General features: G+C 34.6%; 1 protein-coding gene and 1 non-coding gene across 7 annotated transcripts in view; both read left to right on the forward strand.

The window, feature by feature from the left end:
• Zranb3 (zinc finger RANBP2-type containing 3) overlaps window positions 1–19,698 on the forward strand; it is a 232,121-nt gene that overhangs the window by 174,957 nt on the left and 37,466 nt on the right. For all 6 annotated transcript variants that reach the window (XM_046463792.2, XM_046463794.2, XM_046463796.2 and 3 more), the window contains one exon: window positions 1,064–1,216. In XM_046463792.2, the coding sequence (XP_046319748.1) occupies window positions 1,064–1,216 (153 nt within the window). The remainder of the gene's footprint in view (window positions 1–1,063; window positions 1,217–19,698) is intronic.
• On the forward strand, window positions 4,192–4,302 carry LOC124106224 (U6 spliceosomal RNA). The gene has a single exon (XR_006856029.1). It is a non-coding gene; the product is annotated as a U6 spliceosomal RNA (small nuclear RNA).

Below are 19,698 nucleotides of genomic sequence, written 5' to 3' on the forward strand. Positions count from 1 at the left end.
GTAGCCTAAGTCTAAATCCTTTCCAGAAAGATTCTTGAGTTCTGATCTAATATTAGACAAAGGACATCCTTACCCAGACCCTAGAAAAGTTAGGAATGAGCTGAGTATGGTGGCACACACCTGTAATCTCAGGAACTCAGGACATTGAGGCAGGAGTATCATACTTCAAGGTAGTCTGGGCCAGTTAGTGAGACCTTGTATCCAGGTAAAAATAAAAAGGACGAGGGATATAGCTCAGTGGAAAAGTATACTGGGATCCAATCCCCAGTACCCAAAATAAAAAAGAAAAGTTAGGAATGGCATTATTTGCTCTGTTCTCTAAACTATCTCTTCTCCCTAATCTGGAAGGATGTTTATAGAAAGGGCTTGACTAAGTATTAGAGGATTTCTGTCTTAATAAGTGCTATTGTAACAAAATACAATATACTGTTGACACAAGGGCAATAGAAATTTATTCCTCACAGTTGGGGAGGTTAGAAGTTTGAGATCAGGGTGCCAGCATGGTTGGATTCTGATGAGGGCCCTCTTCCAAGTTGTAGTCTGCCAGCTTCTTGTATCTTCACATGATAGAAAGAGAACTCTCTGGAGTCCGTTTTATAAGTGTAGTATTCCCATTCGTGAAGGCTCCACCTTTACCACATAATCACTTCCCAAAGTTCCAGCCTCCTAATATCATCACATCGGGAGCCAGAATTACATCTTAATGGATTTTGGGAGGCAGCATAAATATTCATTCTGTTGTAGTATTTTTCAATCAGTGAGTATAGATATTCAAAATGGCCTATTATCTATAAGTTAAAATTCAAAGCATATAAGTATTAAAAGCTTTTATGAGAAAAGCAAATATTGTGATGTTTCTAGTTAGATCTTTCCCTCATTAAGCATAGAAATCATTGAGATGGTAATTTGGTTGTAATTTTGAATATCTATACTACTAAAGTTGGAATAGTAATATTCTCTTAGTGGATAACTTATGGTTTAAATGCAAAATCAAGTTACTACTTAATGAATGTCATCTGTGAGATAAACTGTTGTAAAATTCATATGTTTTTTCATCTTACAGGTCCGGGTCACTGGGAGCACATTAAATGGTAGGAAGGAACAGCTTCAGGCTGAAGAAGATGATAAGGAAAAATGGGATTTCCTGCATTTTGCTGAAGCATGGACTCCAAATGACAATTTTGAAGATCTCAGGAAGGAAGTTTTGTTCACTCATGTAAGATGATTTGACTTGTTCTTCTCTACTTTTTTTAATATCCTGAAAGTATAACTTTATCTTATGGTTTTAAGTAGTAACTCAATTATTCAATGCTCTTAAAAGGGGTCTTCACTTAAAGCTGGAAAACCTCATAGAACAAAAATTAACATTGATCAGAGGCTGCTACAGTAGCTTTTATTTTCTAACATTTCAGCCTTTACGGTTCAGCTCATTAATTAAATAAACTGAATAGGATCCAACTTTCAGAAGAAAATATGGGAGGCTTTCTTTATGTTATGGTTTGGATGTGAGGTATCCCCCAAAAGCTCACATGTGAGACAATGTAAGAAGGTTCAGAGGAGAAATGATTGGATTGTAAGAGTCTTAACCCAATCAGTGAATTAATCCCCTGATTGGGGTTAACTGAATGGTAACTGAAGTGGTATGGTATAGGAATTGGGGTGTGGCTTTGGGATATATATATTTGTATCTAGCAAGTGAAGAACTCTCTCTCTGCTTTCTGATCATCGTGATGTGAGCTAGTTCTCTTTACCACATACTCCACCATGATGTTCAGCTTCACCTCGAGCCCTGAAGGATGGCACTTGCCTTCTTTGGACTAAGACCTCTGAAATCTTGAGCCCTCATATAAATCTCTTCTCCTCTATAATTGTGCTGGTCAGGTCCTTTAGTCACAGCAGCAAAAAAACTGACTAAAACACTTTATGACTGAAAATAGGGGAAAGTAAATGAAATTTGCCTCAAAATGCACAAATCGTAAAGGAAATGAGAGATGTATTTGTCTATATCAAAATCAAAACTTTCGTTATACAAAGTGTCCTACAAATAAGTTATAGTCTGAGTAAAGACTTTCAAAATACAATATCCAAAGTATATAAGAAATTTGTACAACTCAATACAACACAAGAAAATCAACAGAAAAATAGGCAAAGACTAAAGAGAAGACCTTCCTAACCAATAAATATAATAATTTCCACCTTACTAAAATAAGGCAAATTCTAAAAATAACTTTTTTCTTTTGCAATTAGCAAATAATATATGGTGTGATAATTTCAAATCATGTGTTCATTCTTTCCCCAAAATCTTTCACCCAGTGGTTTTAGCATTCACTGATGATTTTTGCCTGAAACAGTTTCAAAACGGTGGTTTTCTAATTCTACCATTGCTTCCATATTTATTAGCTGTTGTTTTTCTACAAAGAAGAAATTTATTTTTCCTCCTTTAAAAAAAATCACTATAAAGTTGAAGATTCTTTTATTTTTGTTATTAATATTTAATGCATTATAATCCTTCACTTTTTTTTTCTTTTTTATCTTTAAGCTTAGATCTGTCCTGTGAAATCTCCTTTAAACTGTTGTTTTGTTTTGTTTTGTTTCTGTAAACATTCCCATAATTCCTGAGTAGTTCTTTCTGTTTTTCTGGCACACAAAATATTCCAGATTCACCTTGAGTTTTCCTTGCCCCAGGCTTGGAACTGACCATTTCTTTAATGAACCTTTGTTGTCTTTCCTATGAAATAATATTTACAAATTAGGATTTTTAAAATTCCTTTTAGGTATCATTGCTTCTAGACTCTTTTCAGTATACAGAGTTACATTCATATTTGCATGGAAAAATAGATATATATGTATGTATGCATTTTTAAGTCATAAAATCCTACTAATAGCTTCAGTTAGAATCCAGCATCACCAAGTTCTTCTTCATCTTTTCTATCTGTCTATACAAATAAAAATATTTATATTTTCCTTAGCCAACAGTGAAAATTCTGATTCTTACCATCATCAACATATTTACTCAATAGGTGAATAGATACATAAATTGTCATAAAGTGCTATTTAGAAGTTAATGTGAATCAAATTAGATTTATATGTATCAACATTACCACACCTGAAAATCAAAACGTTATTTTTTAAAGGCACAGCACACACACACAAGAATACTTACATTTATGTATATGTATATGTATAATAAAACATGTAAACATGAAATTTACAAAATTGGTTGCCTCTGGGAGAGGAGGAAAGTAAGTCTAAGAAAAGAGTAAAAATGTGATAGCAACTTCAAAGAAATGTTTTATTTCTTTTACTATAGAAAAGGATTAGAAGGGGCTAGGGTTGTGGCTCAGTGGCAGAGTACTTGCCTAGCATGTGTGAGGCATTGGGTTCAATTCTTAGCACCACATATAAGTAAATAAAATAAAAGTCCATGTACTACTAAAAAATATTTTTAAAAAAGAAAAAGAATAGAAGTAAATGTGAAAATGTTAGCATCTGTAAATTTTGTATAGTAGGAATAAGGATGTTTGTGATACTCATGCTATTGGAGGCCATGTATGACTCAATACTAAATACTGTATTAGAGAAATTTATAATTTCATTGTGTTTTCTGCCTCCTAGGCAATATGGTGCAGAGTTATAAAGAGTTTATTTTTGCTTTTCTTTTTTTTTTTTTAGTTATCGAGAGGCCTTTATTTTATTTATTTATATGTTGTGCTGAGAATCAAACCCAGGGCCTCACACATGCTAGACAAGCGCTCTGCCACTGAGCTACAACCCCAGCCCCCGAAGAGTTTACTTTTAATTTTCCAAAGAATCAATCAGAAATTGTAGGAACAAAATTAAAATATTTTCTTATAACACAAAGTTAAAATTTTAATGTAAAATTTAGTTCCATTAAACATTTTATTTGGAATCATACCACGTTTTTAAATGTACCTTATTTGAAAAGCTAATACCTTTTTTTCCTTCAATACTAGAAAGCCATTCTGTTAATTCTTGCTAAAAATTAGAGGGATGATTTCTAAGTTTTTTTTAGCTTCAGAAACTACTTTCTTTTAACAATGTTATTTATTTTATAAATAAATCAGTAGATATCCTAGGTCTTTGCAAAATATACAAATAAAACTATGCTCATGGCTGCTTTTTTTCTCTAAAGTTCCTTAAATTTCAGATTATTTTTAAGAGTTCATTTCTGTGCTCTCTTCAGCAGGCAGCACATATACTAAACTTGGAAAGACACAGAGAATATTAGCATGGCCCCTGCACAAGGATGACACACAAATTCAAGGAGCGTTCCATATTTTTTTTTTAAAGTTTATTTCCAAGATAGATAACTAAGCATTTGAAATGTATCTTCCCACATGTGTACATATTTATTGTTTTTTAAAGTTTGTCTGAAAAAAACTATCTACATACAAGGTGAAAGAAAAATTCATATTTACCAAATCTTACTTTCTTGAGTTACATGTATGTCTTCCCTAGTCTAGTGTTATCTTAACACAGATTTTCCAGTGCATGTGTTTATACACACATGGTTTTATATAAATTGTATCTTAAAATGTAAGTATCCTGTGTTTTGAGTTGGTCTGCTTTGTTTGTATTTAGTTGTTTGTTGTTTGGCCAACATGCAAAATGTGCTTTGGTTGACTTTAGGTGGGCAATGACCTCTCTATCTTTATGCTCCAGCCTTGTGCATTTTAAGAAATGTTCAGTTTTTGAAAAGGCCTAAGGAATTTAGTGTACCAATGAACATATTTTTTTTTCTTTATACTGTCAGAACTTCAGCATTTCCAATGGGAATTTTTCTATTTATGCTGATTTCTTTCTGAGCCTTCTAAAAAGCCTTTAAAAGTTTTTTTCAGCATTAGCATTTTTAAGTTACTTCCAGTTTTGTCATTTAAATTTCACCAAATTAACCAGACTTGCCAGTTGTCATCAAAAACTTCCTTGACTACAAATTTATAGCAGTTCTAATTGGATGTTTTTTAGCAGCTTGTGGATAGTTCTGTGATATCAGTTAGCATTTTAAGGAATGTTCATTTCATCTCTGTCCCAGCTCCCTGCAGCTGCAACTGACGGAGCTGGAGCAAAGAAGAGTGACCTTCTTCTATAGGAAGATAGATTGACTATGTAGTTAGCACATGACTCAGCTCAACTTGTCAACCCAGAGATGGGAAGACTGAGAAGCTCAAAGAAGATTAGACCGAGAGCAGAGAGTAAACCTGAGGAAAAGAAATGGTAAACTGAGGGCAGAAAAAGAGTCTAGAGGTTTAACACCTTGCTTACCTGGCTCCCTGTAGTCTTCTTACTTCTGCCAATTAATCAGATTCTAAAAGCTACAAACCCTGTAAATGATTTCTAGAAAACCAATGAATTTGGCAAATTGATCTTCACTGAATTACATTTTAGGTGTATTTACTTTTTAACATGTTGGTCACTGGGCAAATAGCATATGAGATTTTGGCAAATTATTTTTCTGAGAATTGACCTAGAGCATAATATTGCTGATTATGATTCCTGGGGACAGGGAGATCTGTGATTAGGAAAAGGAGAAGAATGAAATACTTTCCTAGACACAAATTTTGTATTTTTTGATGTTTCCTGCCTTCTTTCTTCTGATACTGTGTCCTTCAAAATTACATTATCTTTTTTTTTCTCTCTCTCTCTCTCTCTTTTAATCAGTGTCCTCTTTCTGCCACATAACTCACCTAACTATTGAGACTGAAAGAAAAATACATAGAACCAATACTGGGACTCCAGTACTGTATACTAGTATAAATGTACTTTGTATAAGTTTTTAAAATATTGAAATATTTTGGTAATTTTTTTAGCCATTCTTCAATCCCTTCATTTTACTCCTTCAACTCACCACTAGGACTTTCTGATTCTCTCCATAATCAAGCATCACATGGGCTTCTATGACTCTATTTCAACCCAAGCTTGGCAGATACCTCTCCTCTACCTGTTGTTAAGCATTGGTATTTCAATAATCCACACAAATTCATGAGTCACAATTCTTTGCCCATCCCAATATGTTTATGTTTTTAAAAGAAATTATTTATTAGCTCAAATAAAAGCCAACTTGAAATCCAACTCAGATGGAGAAAACAGATTTCACCTCTATGAAGAAAGATGCCTCTGCACATTGTGGTTGCCAGTCCCTAAGTAAGCAGTCCTATGTGGGAGTCATTTCATCCCCAGGGTACTATCTCAGATGCAGTCAATTTTCTTTCCACTTCTTCCTTTTTTCATATTTGAAATTTTAAATTGGGGCAGGGGGAGGGGGTCGTGCTGGTATTAGGGATTGAACCCAGGGGTGCTTCTACTGAGCTATATCTCCAGTCCTTTTTATTTTTTATTTTGAGACAGGGTCTTGCTAAGTTGCTCAGGGTCTCATTAAGTTGCCAAGGCTGGCTTCAAACTTTGATTCTCCTGCCTTAGCCCCCCAAGTTGCTTGTATTGCACCATCCCAGGCTGAGGGGTTTTGATTTTCTTACAGTGGTTTCCATTGAGTTATAAGGTTGGTTGCCTCCAGATGGAAAGAAAGGTATGGATAATATTAGTGTATATTGTCAACTTCCGAGTGATAAAAGGCTGTTTCTACATAAAGTAGACTGATAGGGAGCTGCTGCTTCTCTCTGGTTTTCATTTGGCTATCATCTTCTAAGGGCTGTTCCTTCTTTAGCTGTAGTGTGGGGAACTTGGTTCCTTCTCTTAAACCTCTTTAAGGCCTTTCCATATTCTTTTTCTCCATTCCCCATTAATTAGATAATCAGAAACATAATATATCCAGTTATTTAAAGCCCTAGATTACTAGATGGCTTCTAAGTTCCTTTTCATCCATTATACATAAGTTAAAAAGTATCCTGAGGGAAACATGGGGCATAAATGATAAGTGGGTTGAGCAAAAAAAGGACTCAAATTTAGTGTGGGTAATGAATCTGACTTCCACTTAGGCTGTGACTCCTTCCTGCTTGGCGTCTTTTCTTCCAAGTTCAGTAAGCCAGAGCTGATTCCATTTTTTTACTTCATATAGTAATAATCTTTCCATTGTGAAACAGATCTCAGGAAATTCCTCAATGAGCCAGAACAGCTATTCCCAGTCATTTCTTGCTTCGACTGTACTGAAGTCTCTAGTTTTCCGTATCAGTTGTTTTAATTTTATGCATTCTTAGTTCAATATTCCCAGTTTTCCTTTCTCTTCATGAATCTCTTCCTGGTTGCCTCCCTTCTTTACCTTCCCTGTCTGCTGAGAGCTTTGGCCTGCCTCATCACAGTTGTCCTCAAGTTCCCTGGTCTTTGTCCTCATAAGCTTCTCAAACACTTTTACCCAAAACAAAATTACACTTCAAATACCCATATTTACACTAAAAATATATAAGATGATGGCTGGTATTCTGCAAAAAAAATAACTGTAGTTGGGAAGGAGAACTCCTCAATATAACTAAAATTTTTAAATATACTCTCAAAAATTAAAAAACAAACTGCATTTTTTTATCAAATGCAAACATTGTATGAAATGTTTGTCTTGTAGGCTAAAAAGTTCAAATAAAAAATTATCTCATACATATAAAAAAATAACCTTTTTACCATAGTATAATTGTCTAGTTAAATAAACAGTAATAATGGAAAAAAAATTGATCATAGGGGCAGTAGTTTTCATAAAGTCTAAATCTGTCTTGTCCAAAAATCTCATTTATGAATATGTTAGGGCACTGTTTTCTTGGGGCCAACACATCTTAAATTAGAATATTTATTTAGTATACATTTTAGAAAATCAAATAACCCTATAAATACTATGTGATTAGTCTACACAGTAGCCTAATAATAAGAATCATTATTATGGATATAGACATAAATAACTGATAATCATAACTTTTCATATTGTGTTACTTTTGTCTTGTTTATCTTTGTGACTTAAGTAATAAGAATTAACCTGTATGGAGAACTTATTCTATGTAGCCACTATGCTAAACCCTTAATATTCATGATCTTATTTAACCTTCACAGCAACACTAAGAGGCAGATAGTTATCATGCCCCACTGAGTTCAGAAGGGTATTGCAATCTGCCCAAGTTTGTACAAACAATAAATAGTAGAGCTGGGATTTGAACCCTGGCCCTTTTGCTGCAAAGTCATCTCTCATACTTTTGTCACACTCTAGTAGATGCTTTAAAGTTAGCACATTGTGAGCCCTCCATAAATATTTGAGAAATATACAAACATTGAAACACTTTGGTTTGGTTTTGCCAGTGTTTATGAGATGTGTACTCTGCACAGGCATTCAAAGATCATCATATAAACATTGATTAAAATTATATGGGGGCTGGGGATATGGCTCAAGCGGTAGCGCGCTCACCTGGCACGCGTGCGGCCCGGGTTCGATCCTCAGCACCACATACAAACAAAGATGTTGTGTCCGCCGAAAACTAAAAAAATAAATAAATAAATATTAAAATTTAAAAAAAAAAGATTATATGGAATGAAAATCAAAACCACAATGAGATACCACTTCACACCCACTAGGATGATTAAAATTTAAAAAGAAAACAAGTATTGGTAATGATATAGAAAAATTAGCACATTCATGCAATGTTTGTGAGACTGTAAAATCCTGCAGCCATTTTGAGAAAGAGCCTAACAATTTCTTAAAATGTTAAGCATAAAATCTGTATGACCCAGAAATTCTGTTCTCAAGAGAATTGAAAACATATGTCCTCACAAACACTTGTACATAAATATCACAGCGGCATGATTCATTATAGTCAATGAGCTAGAGCTATCCAAGTGTCCATAAATTGAATTGATGAACAAAATGTGGTTTATCCATACAATGAAATACTGTTTGACCTTAAAAAGGAATGAAGTCCTGAGAATATCATACTAAGTGAAAAACAGACAAAAAGGCTATATGTTGTGTGGCTCCATATATATGAATTGGGCAGAATAGGCAAATCCACAGAAACATAAAGTGGCTTGTCAGGGGCTTGTGGAAGGAAGGGATGGGAAGTGATTTCTACCTAATGAGTATGGGGTTTCTTCTGAGGGTAATGAAAATGTTCTACAATTAAACAATGGTGATAGTTGCACAACTATGAATTTACTAAAAGTCATTGAATTGGACATTTTAAAAGGGTGAACTTATGGCATATAAACACTTTTTTTAAATTACATCTCAATAAAATTGTTTTTAAAAAGACATGCTAGTCTCTGAGGATGCAAGGATGAGGAAAATGGCTAATTCTCCTTTGGAGCCCACTCTTTAGTTGGGAGAGGTAATTATAAGCAAATCATGTAATGCAAGATGATAAATGTGAAAAATTGAGGTATGTAAACCAGACTCTGGGAACACAGGACAGAATAAATAACCACTTGGTGGATGTGGGAAAGTTTCCATAAGGAAACATCTAAGTTAGATTTAGAAGGATGAGTTCAAAGGGAGTGAGTAGGTCCCATTTCAGGCAGAAAGAATACCCAAAGCACAGCTATGTGAAAAGATATCAACTATTTTGGGAATGGAAAGATCATATAAATGTGTGAGTGTAAGGCACACAAGAAGTGTCAAAGGAGAGAAGAAGCCTAAAACTTGGGTACTAACCAGATGGAGAGAAGCCCATACATGACATGCCTAGAAGTCTGACTTTATCCTGGAAGAATGTATTGTCATTGGAAGAGTTTTGTTTGTTTGTTTGTTTGTTTGTTTTTGTTTTTTTCTTTTGTGGTGCTGGGGATTGAACCCAGGGGCTTGTGCATGCAAGGCAAGCACTCTACCAACTGAGCTATATCCCCACCCTCATTGGAAGTTCTTGAGCAGATGAATGACATGATTGGATTTTTGTTTTCAAAAAATAATCATAGTGGCAATGTGGGAAAAGAGTTGGAGGGGAAAAAAGACAGAAGTTCTTGAAGGCAGTGTTATTGGGAAATGGATTATTTCTGTCCAGATTCCCATCCAGTTTCTGCCTATAGGGAAAAGATTTTTCTTTCCCTCCACTTTCAGGCTTTTTCTCCTTGATTTTGAACTGTGGTAGCACTCTTGTTTGGGCTACCACAGTTCAAGTGGGTGGCTTGCTGTGATTCCCCAGAGATGTGCCCCTCTTATGCTTGCTGCTTCTGCCTTGAGCAGAGTGAAAGGGCATGCCAAGGCCCATCTCCTCTGCTGCTAAGGTAAGAAATAGGAAATCTAATTTTGGCCTTGCATTGTAACCAGTTTTTTATAATGTACCTCTTACCCTCCAAAAAAATTATGGTGCTATTAGGCATTTACAGGTCTATTAGTTAAGCCAGTTCCTTTGTCAGGGATTCAGAGGGTTATCAGGAGCCCTCAGTTCCACCCGAAACTCCTAATAGTAGAAGTGATAAGAGAGAGGAGAAGAAACAGTTCATACAGTTCAGAGTTAGAATCAACAAAATGAGGCCTAGTTGGACTCTTTTCCAATACCACCATTTTCAGAGAGAGTAGAAGGAAGGGATTGAAGCAGGCATTTAAGGGAAATGCCACAGTAAAATACATGCAGGTAGATAAGAAGAGGACAGATTGAAGCAATGGGAAGAGATCCAGTTTAGTCAAACTAGTCCATCACAGAGGATTTCATAGTTAATGGGTGGCAAGCTGTTAAGAGCAGAGACTGTGACAGTAGGAAAGGCATGGCTTAAAGACAGAGATGAGGAATTCATTCCAAACATCCTGAGTTTGAGGTGCTTCTGTACCTTACCTGATGTCCTAGGTCAGACCTAGAGTTTAAAAGAGAAATTATGATACAAATTATGATACAAAGACATACACTAAACATTGGTTGATTAATTACACTTTCTGAATGACATTCTAGTGATTGGTACATTATATGATATTTTGCTGTAAATTCTAATTGTTCCTATTAGAATAGACAGCCATTTCGGAGACATTTGCATGTACTAGTTTTGATGTCATTGATAAAAATAATTAATAACATTTTATTTTATGCCTTTTTTAAACCAGAGTAAGTTTATTGTTCTATTTTCTCCAACCTGCAGAGAAAAACCAGTTCTACTTTAAAGTAGATCAGATCACTGTTAAAATTTTATTCAATCACTTGGGAATGGACAATTTGGAATATCTTTTTTTTAATTTATATTTTAAGTTTTGGGTGGACACAATATGTTTATTTGACATTTATGGGGTGCTGAGGATTGAACCCAGCGCCTTGCGCATGCTAGGCAAGCACTCCACCACTGAGCCACAACCCCAGCCACAGAATATCTTTTTTTTTAATATTTAATTTTTAGCTGTAGTTGGATACAATACCTTGATTGATCTTTTTCTTTCTCTTTTTTTTTTTTTGGGGGGGGGCGGGGGCTGGGGATCAAACTCAGGGCCTCACATGTGCTAGGTGAGTGCTCTACCTCTGAACCACAACCCCAGGCCTGGAATATCTTTTTTTTAAAAATCTATCAGTCATTTCTTTTTTAAGATAATTTAAAGGTTGTTTTTTTTTAAGTTAGGTGATTAAAACCCTATTTCTTCACTCTATATCCTTGAAAACAGATTCTTTTTGGCTTGTTTACAAATATTAATGAGAGCTCTTTAATTACAATTCTAATCATTAGTTCCCTATCCTTCAGGAGACCAGCATGAAGTCCCAATCATCTGTTTGTAAAACAGAGGTTTATTAATTTTTTTAGGAACAAGAGCTAAATGACAAGAGGTAGTAATGGTTTCTACCAGAGCTACCCTTTGATCAAAGTCTGTTAAACCTGACATCAGTGCTTTGATTGGTGGCCTGTGCTTCACTGGAATAGCACCAGGCTTTGAAGTGCCTTATTGTTTTTTATGAGTTTTACTAAATTTCCTTTTCCTCTCTTTCAGTTCTAATAACTGACTTTTAAACCTATCATATGGCCAGAAGATTTGTCTCAAAAGACCAGTAGTTTACCATGGTACAAAATAAAGCAAATAGATTAGGTCCCTGAGCCTTCCAGATAAAAACATGTGTTGCCATCTTAAGCATTTAACAATTTTTATTCCTAGCACTTCTCACCAAAGGCAAGATTTTTCCTTTGTTTTTCAAAAATAATATTGAACAAAAGAGAGGAACACAATGGCTAGTGTCAGCTATTTGACTGAAGAGAGGAGTATATGTTCCTCTGTCTCCATTCATCATGACATGGGCATGTTGCCTTGACTACATTTTTCTATGAGTCTTGTGATAAAAATCACTGTAGGCTCGGATCACATCTCAATTTTAGAAATATTTATTTTTAAATTCCTTATTTATCACACATTTAAAGGGTTATTTTCTCTAATCATTTCTTTCTAAGGACAAATAGTCATGGTGAGTTAGGATGTTTGTCTGTAACTTATTACTGTAATGTCTTTTCTAAGTACAAGAATATTGTTATAAAAGATAAAAGACTTTTTAATTAAATCTTGCTATGCAGTAACCAAGCTTTACCAGACCATAAAAATATTTTGTCTTTCTGTGTTCCTGCCTATCTTGGCCACTAAGGAAAATGATAACAATAATAGAGTCATTAGTTCTTAAAATATCAGCCTGCCAGTATGGTATGGTGCTTAATATTTAGCTAATAGTATGACTGTTGGAATTTAAAGATTCTGTTCCATTTCAGTGACACCAATAAGGTTATTTCTTTAGACTCTAAGTAGCAGAGAATCATGTTATTACTTAATTTAACATTTTTAGAAAATGTGTTTATTTGGAAAGTATTATTTACAATTATTTTGCCTTTTTCTCAGGTGCTTTAATTAGTAAAGCCACTGACAGCTGTAGAAGTGTCACCAACTCCACTAAAAATGGACACTTGATAAAAAAATTAATATTGAAAGGACAACATAACAATCATTAGAAACATCTTAGAGACAGAAATTTTGCATTTATTTTTAGTATATGTATCTATAAATCAGTATGTTATTAAAAGTTAATTGCATTTAGAAAAAATAGGCCCAAATCTTCATCATGTCAGCTGTGGACCTGACTTCCTTAACAAAACTCCTAAAGCACAAGAAGTAAAATTAAGAATCAATAAATGGGATGGACTCAAACTAAAAAGCTTCTTCACAACAACAGAAACTATCAATAACTTGAAGAGAGAGCCCAGAGAGTGTGAGAACATCTTTACTACACTCACATCAGATAGAGCACTAATCTCCAGGATACATAAAGAACTCAAAAAACTTAAACAACAACAACAAAAGTAATCCAATCAATAAATGGACTAAGGAACTGAACAAACACTTCACAAAAGAAGAAATACAGTTGATCCACAAACATATGAAAAAATGTTCATCATCTCTAACAATTAGAGAAATGCAAATCAAAAGTATTCTAAGATTTCATCTCACTCCAATCAGAATGGCAATTATCAAGAATATAAGCAATAATAAATGTTGGTGAGAATATGGAGAAAAAGGTACACTCCTACATTGTTGGTAGGACTGCAAATTGGTACAACCACTATGGAAAGCAGTATGGAGATTCCTCAGAAAACTTGGAGTGGAAATACCATTTGACCCAGTCTTCCCATTCTTTGGTTTATACCCAAAGGACTTAATATTAGCATGCTATAGTGTCACAGAAACATCAGTGTTTATAGCAGCTCAATTCAAGAGCGAAACTATGGAACCAATCTAGGTGCCCTTCAACAGATGAATGGATAAATATATGTAGCACATATACACAATGGAATATTACTCAGCCTTAAAGAAGAATAGAATTACGGCATTTGACGGTAAATGGATGGTAGTAGAGAATATCATGCTAAGTGAAATAAGTCAATCCCGAAGAACCAAAGGCCAAGTGTTTTTTTCTGATAAGCAGATAATGATCCATAGTGGGGAAGTAGGGAAGAATGAAGGAACTTCAGATTGTGCAGAAGGGAGTAAGGGGAAGGGAGAGGATATGGAAATGGGAAGGACCTTAAAATGAGACAGAATTATTACCCTATATACATGTGTGATTATACTACTGGTGTGAGTGCAGTACAGCAAGAGGAAGGAGAAGTTGTGCTCCTCTTGTGTACAGTATGTCAAAATGCATTCTACTGTCATGTATAGCTAATTAGAACAATTTTTTAAAAGGCAAAAAAAAAGTTTCTTCTAATATTAATCAGCCATGTCCCAAATACCAACTGAAACCTGCTTGAGGATTTAGTGGTAATATATCTCTGTCTCAAAACATCTAGGGTTGTGTGTTTTGTTTTAAGCTGACCTAGGTGATATTCAAGTCTTTGAGTCCTGCCAATATGGTAAATTTTTTAAATATTTTTTAGTTGTAGATGGACACAGTATCTTTATTTATTTTTATGTGGTGCTGAGGATTGAACCCAATGCCTCACATGTGCAAGGCGGGCGCTCTACCAATGAGCTACAGCCCCAGACCCAGTATGGTAATTTCCTAGCTATTAGAATCCTGTGCTTTCTTCTCTTCACCTCAGCAACAGTTTTCCTCTTTTTGACTGTGCAAACACTTTAGTAGCATGTTCTATGCCTGCATAGGAGTTACTCTCTATAGGTATTCATCAGTTTTGAAAAATTATCACGCGAGAAGCCACAGGGACTTTCATGAATTATCTAAAGACTTCATATGTTTGTTTCCTTTATAAAAGTTAGATTTACTACCCATGTGTATATTTGACATGTGATTTCTCAATCCCTCTTTACCTTAAATAAGTGAGGAAAGAAATGGAGTTTTAAAATCACAAGTGCATTTTGAAATATTTTATCCTATTCTCATAATCTTAGATGGGTCTTGAATCCCTTTGAGACTATGGGAAAAAAAGAACTGCTCTCTCAAAACACATGTGCAATGTACACAATATTTTATAGTCAATTTCAGGGGCTCACAGAAGACCCTCTAAGGTCTTGAGAAGTCCATGGGTCACAAGTTAAAAACCCATGTTTTAAAAACCCTTTCTTTATTTTCATCTAGTGCATATTATTATCTTTAGGATGTAGCAAAGAGGTTTTCTCCCTTGATTTCCTATCAATCATAGCTGCTAAATGTGAAAGAAACCTCATCAATGAACTTCCTGCCGAATTGCCCAAAGGCTATAATCAGAAATCATAACTAATGGTATGGATTGGATTTCTCCCTGCTTTCCTCAGAGGAAATCTTTATTCCTATTAAGTCTTTTAGCTTCTGGTAGCTCCATAGCCAAGATACTAACTTGTAAGATTCACTACCTGTGACAACATTCATTATTGTCCAATTTAGCCATCATTTCATTAGCCATCATCATTGCAAATCTTCCCATTTGCTAAAATTATATTCTTAGTGTATCCTTTGGTCAAGAAATTATTAGAATAATTTCTACCCACTCCTTTCTTTTCTGAATTTGACATGCTGAAGGCTCAATTTATTGTTATCCAAGTGGCATGCATTTTTAGAAAAGTACCCATGTTGATCACTCCCATGCACTGTTAGTAAACTCTCATAGTAGCAAAGGTAATTTCTGTAAGTAATTCCTAACCTTTCCTCCCAAACTGCTTCTAATACATAATAAAAATTTCTCAAATGCTGTTTTCCAAAATTAGTCATTGCTTAAGTAGTAAAAGTTCTTTTTAAAAATAGTTTAATTAAATAACTCAATTAAGGAGCCCACCTCTATTTGAAGGCCCTGAGAATTCTCTTTTTGGGGGAAGATTTCTTTCATTGTTTGATGTTGTTGAGAAGATTGCTTTTGTTTTAGCAAGTCTTAAACAATTTTATTAGTGGAAAGGTGAAGAGGTAAACCTTTAAAGAAACAAATTCTTTAAAATGTAGAATGGAACAAAGTTCTGAAATTAAACATTATTTAGTAGATGAAACAGCAGTCTATTATATATTTTATGTGTATAACAATACTGTTTTATTTTGCTCTTCTTACAAAAATGTTTTTAAAACAATGTTTAGGAAGAGAGGCAGTTGAGGGAGTAAAGCACTAAGTGGAAAATAAGCAGATTAAGCCAAAGACTACTTAATTAATGGTGATATCATTATCATATTTCTCTTATCAGCTCCCTGGTGGCTAGCACTGTATCCTCCTTGAAAAGCCTTACTAGATTAACAAAAAAATGTATTGAGACTGTTAAGTGATCCCCCAAGAAAACAGTCAGTGATGACTGTATAGGAAGTCTCCCACACGGAATGTTGCATAGCATTTTAGTGTCTTACTCTTAAATGAGTACACAATGAAAGATCACCAGGCATGGAGGAAAGCCTCTCATGAAAAGCAAATGTGTAAGACAAGAAAGACAGTAAAACAAAAACTATAATTAATAACCACAGAGAAGTAAAAAGAAATATTTTGCCCATGAATTGAGTAAGACAAAGAAAATTATCAGCAAACAGGTGCATGCTCTTAGAAATTAAAGTTATACTATCAGCAATTAATAATTCATTAAGGAAGGAAAAGAGATACTGAGGAAATCACCTAGAAATAACAAATGGAAAATGAGAAAAGACAGAGGAAGGAAAAGTAACATAAGAAAATTTCCCCAAACCAAAGGATGCAAGTTCTAATTGAAAATATCTACCAAACACCTATTATGATGACTGAAAAACCATATGTGCTAAAGCCTCAGCCCCCCTGATCTTTAAGTTTTAGTTTTTTAGTTTTCTTCTGGGTTACTCTTCCTCAGAATGTTGTCTCCCTGTTTGCTGTCCTTTTCTTTAACTTTTTTTTTTTTACTTTTCTCAAACTATTTGTGTCATGACATCCAGTCCAATAACTGTATGCAACTGTTTGGGCAGTGGTTTCTGAATGTCAAAATCCAGTTGTTTCTTTCTCTTGGACTCCAGACCTGCCTCTTAAAACTTTCCACCATGGTATCAACCTGTTCTTATATGTCTGAAAGTAAACTTTTTTCTTATTTCCTCTTATTTTTTTCTCTTTTTTGCTTTCTGATGAATCTACTTATCTTCCTGTGTTTCCTGTTATAGCAACTGAAAATATCCCTACCATGTTGCAAGTCAGAAATCCTCAGGACTCTGAGGATTACTAAGGACACAAACATCTCCCCCACCTCTCACATTCAATCAGTGGTGTTATATCAAATCCTCTTGGTGATAAGCCTCATGTGTCCTGAGTGCCCAGGCCAGCCTGCTATTCCTCATTCTTAATATGAAGGGCAACCAGGGTCATTGGATATTTTAGGAGGAAATCTATAGCATGAACAGGGTAAACAAATACTAAAATGCATCCTGAAGATAACTTTCTAAAATCTTCTAATTAGTAGCTTCAGATTTACAGTGATACTGCAAATTTAAATAAAACCAGAATACTATGAAAAAAAAATCAAGGAACAAAAGGATGTTAAAAGTATGACTGCCAAATTAAAATAATTCTATAGAAGAGTTGAGAGAGAAAAACTCCAAGTATTTATGGAGTAAAAAGACAAAAGAGGAAAATATGAGAGTCAATAAATAAGACATAAATGTATAGACCCAACACTATACTAACAGGAATCCCAGAAAAAAAGAGTAAATGAAAAGGAAAAAAAATCATCAAAGAATCATAGAAATTTCCAATAGCTAAACTTAATGTTATTCAAAATGAATAGGCATATGTAAATATAGATGATATAGATACATATAGATCATTATCATATTTTAGAACACTAGTGATAGAAGTTCCAGAAAGCCTCTAAAATGAAGAAAAAATTTATAACTTACAAAGGAATAATATCATCAGCATTATCCAGTGTTGGATGAATTAGTAATATTGTTAAAGATTTGTATGCCCAGCTTTGAGCAATGATGCATGCCTATAATCCCAGCTGAGGCAGGAGGATCATAAGTTCAGTGCCAGCCTCAGCAACTTAGTAAGACCATAAGCATAAGACCCCATCTCAAAGTAGAATATAAAAAGGGCTGGGGATGTGGCTCAGTAGTTAAATGTCCCTGAATCCAATCCCCAGGACCAAAACTAAAAAATAAAAGGGATTCGTATGCCCAGCATGACCACTAATGATGAGGGCAAACTTAATTCATTTCCAGACAGGCATAGACTCAGAAAATTTACCTCCCTTATAAAGTCAAATGCTTAACTTTATGTCTGCCAAACATTTGTCAGTATTTTCAAAATCCTATAAGCTCTCTTTGCAGTTTTATTGTATAGAATATAATATTTTCTTTAAATGTTTAACTGTCTTTATTTTTACCTTCTTAAAAGAAATGCCAAGCTCTATCTGCTAATCTGTCTTCTTCACCCTTTTCCTTTGACATATAGTATACAATTTCTCATCTGGTTGTACATGATGTGGAATTTCATTAGTCGTATATTCATATATGAACAAGGGAAAGTAATGTCCAATTCATTCTACTAATTTTCCTCCTCCAAATCCATCTCCCTTCCCTTCATTCCCCTTTGCCTAATCCAAAGTACTTATTTTTCCTTCTGTTCTTCCCTATTGTGAGATAGCACACGCATATCAGAGAGAACTTTGGCCTTTGCTTTGGGGGATTGGCTTATTTCACTTAGCATAATAGTCTCCAGTTCCATCCATTTACTGGCAAATGCCAAAATTTCATTTCTCTTTATGGTTGAGTAATATTTCATTGTGTGTGTGTGTGTGTGTGTGTCACATTTTCTTTTCCATTCATCTGTTGAAGGGCATCTAAGTTGGTTCCATAGTTTAGCTCTTGTGAATTGAGCTGCTATAAACATTGATGTGGCTATATCATTATAGTATGCTGATTTTAAGTCCTTTGAGTACATCCCAAGGAATGGGATAGCTGGGTCAGTGGTGGTTCCATTCCAAATTTTCTGAGGGATCTCCCTACTGCTTTCCATAGTGGTTGTACCAATCTGCAGTCCCACCAACATTTATTGTTACTCGTTTTCTTGATAATGGCCATTCTGACTGAAATGAGATGAAACTCAGTGTATTTTTAATTTGCATTTCTCTAACCCCTAGAGATATTGAACATTTTTTCATATATTTGTTGATGAATTTTATTTCTTCTTCTATGAAGTGCCCGTTCAGTTCTTTTGCTCATTTATTGATTGGGTTATTTGGGGGTTTTATGGTGTTAAGTTTTTTGAGTTCTTTATATATCCTGGAGATTAATGCTCTATCTGAAGTGCAGGTGGCAAAGATTTTCTCCAATTTTGTAGGCTCTCTCTTCATGTTCTTGATTATTTCCTTTGCTGTGAAAAAAAAATTTTTGGTTTGATTCCATCCCATTTTTTGATTTCTAATTTTATTTCTTGCATTTTAAGAGTCTTGTTAAGATGTGCCTTTGTATCCGATTCGCCAGAATTTTATTGAGGATTTTTGCATCTATGTTCATCAGGGATATTGGTCTGTAGTTTTCTTTCTTTGAGGTGTCTTTGTCTGGTTTCGGAATCAGGGTGATGTTGGCCTCATAGAATGAATTTGGCAGAGCTCCTTCTTTTTCTATTTCCTGAAATAACTTGAAAAGTATTGGTATTAATTCTTCCTTAAAGGTTTTGTAAAACTCCGCTGTATACCCATCCGGTCCTGGGCTTTTCTTGGTTAGAAGTCTTTTGATTGCTTCTTCTATTTCATCTATTGTTATTGGTCTGTTTAAGTTGTGAGTATCCTCCTGACTCAGTCTGGGCAAATCATATGACTTAAGGAATTTATCAATGTCTTCACTATCTTCTATTTTATTGAAATATAGAAAGTTGGTTCCTGTGCCAACATGATGTAGATTTGGGCCTACTTTTTTTTCTTTTTGGCGAAAGGTATCTGTTCTAATG

The sequence above is a fragment of the Marmota monax genome, unplaced genomic scaffold, assembly GCF_021218885.2.
Source record: "Marmota monax isolate L192 unplaced genomic scaffold, Marmota_monax_Labrador192_F-V1.1 WCK01_AAM20220418_F8-fsc00034, whole genome shotgun sequence".
NCBI classification, from domain to species: Eukaryota; Metazoa; Chordata; class Mammalia; order Rodentia; family Sciuridae; genus Marmota; species Marmota monax.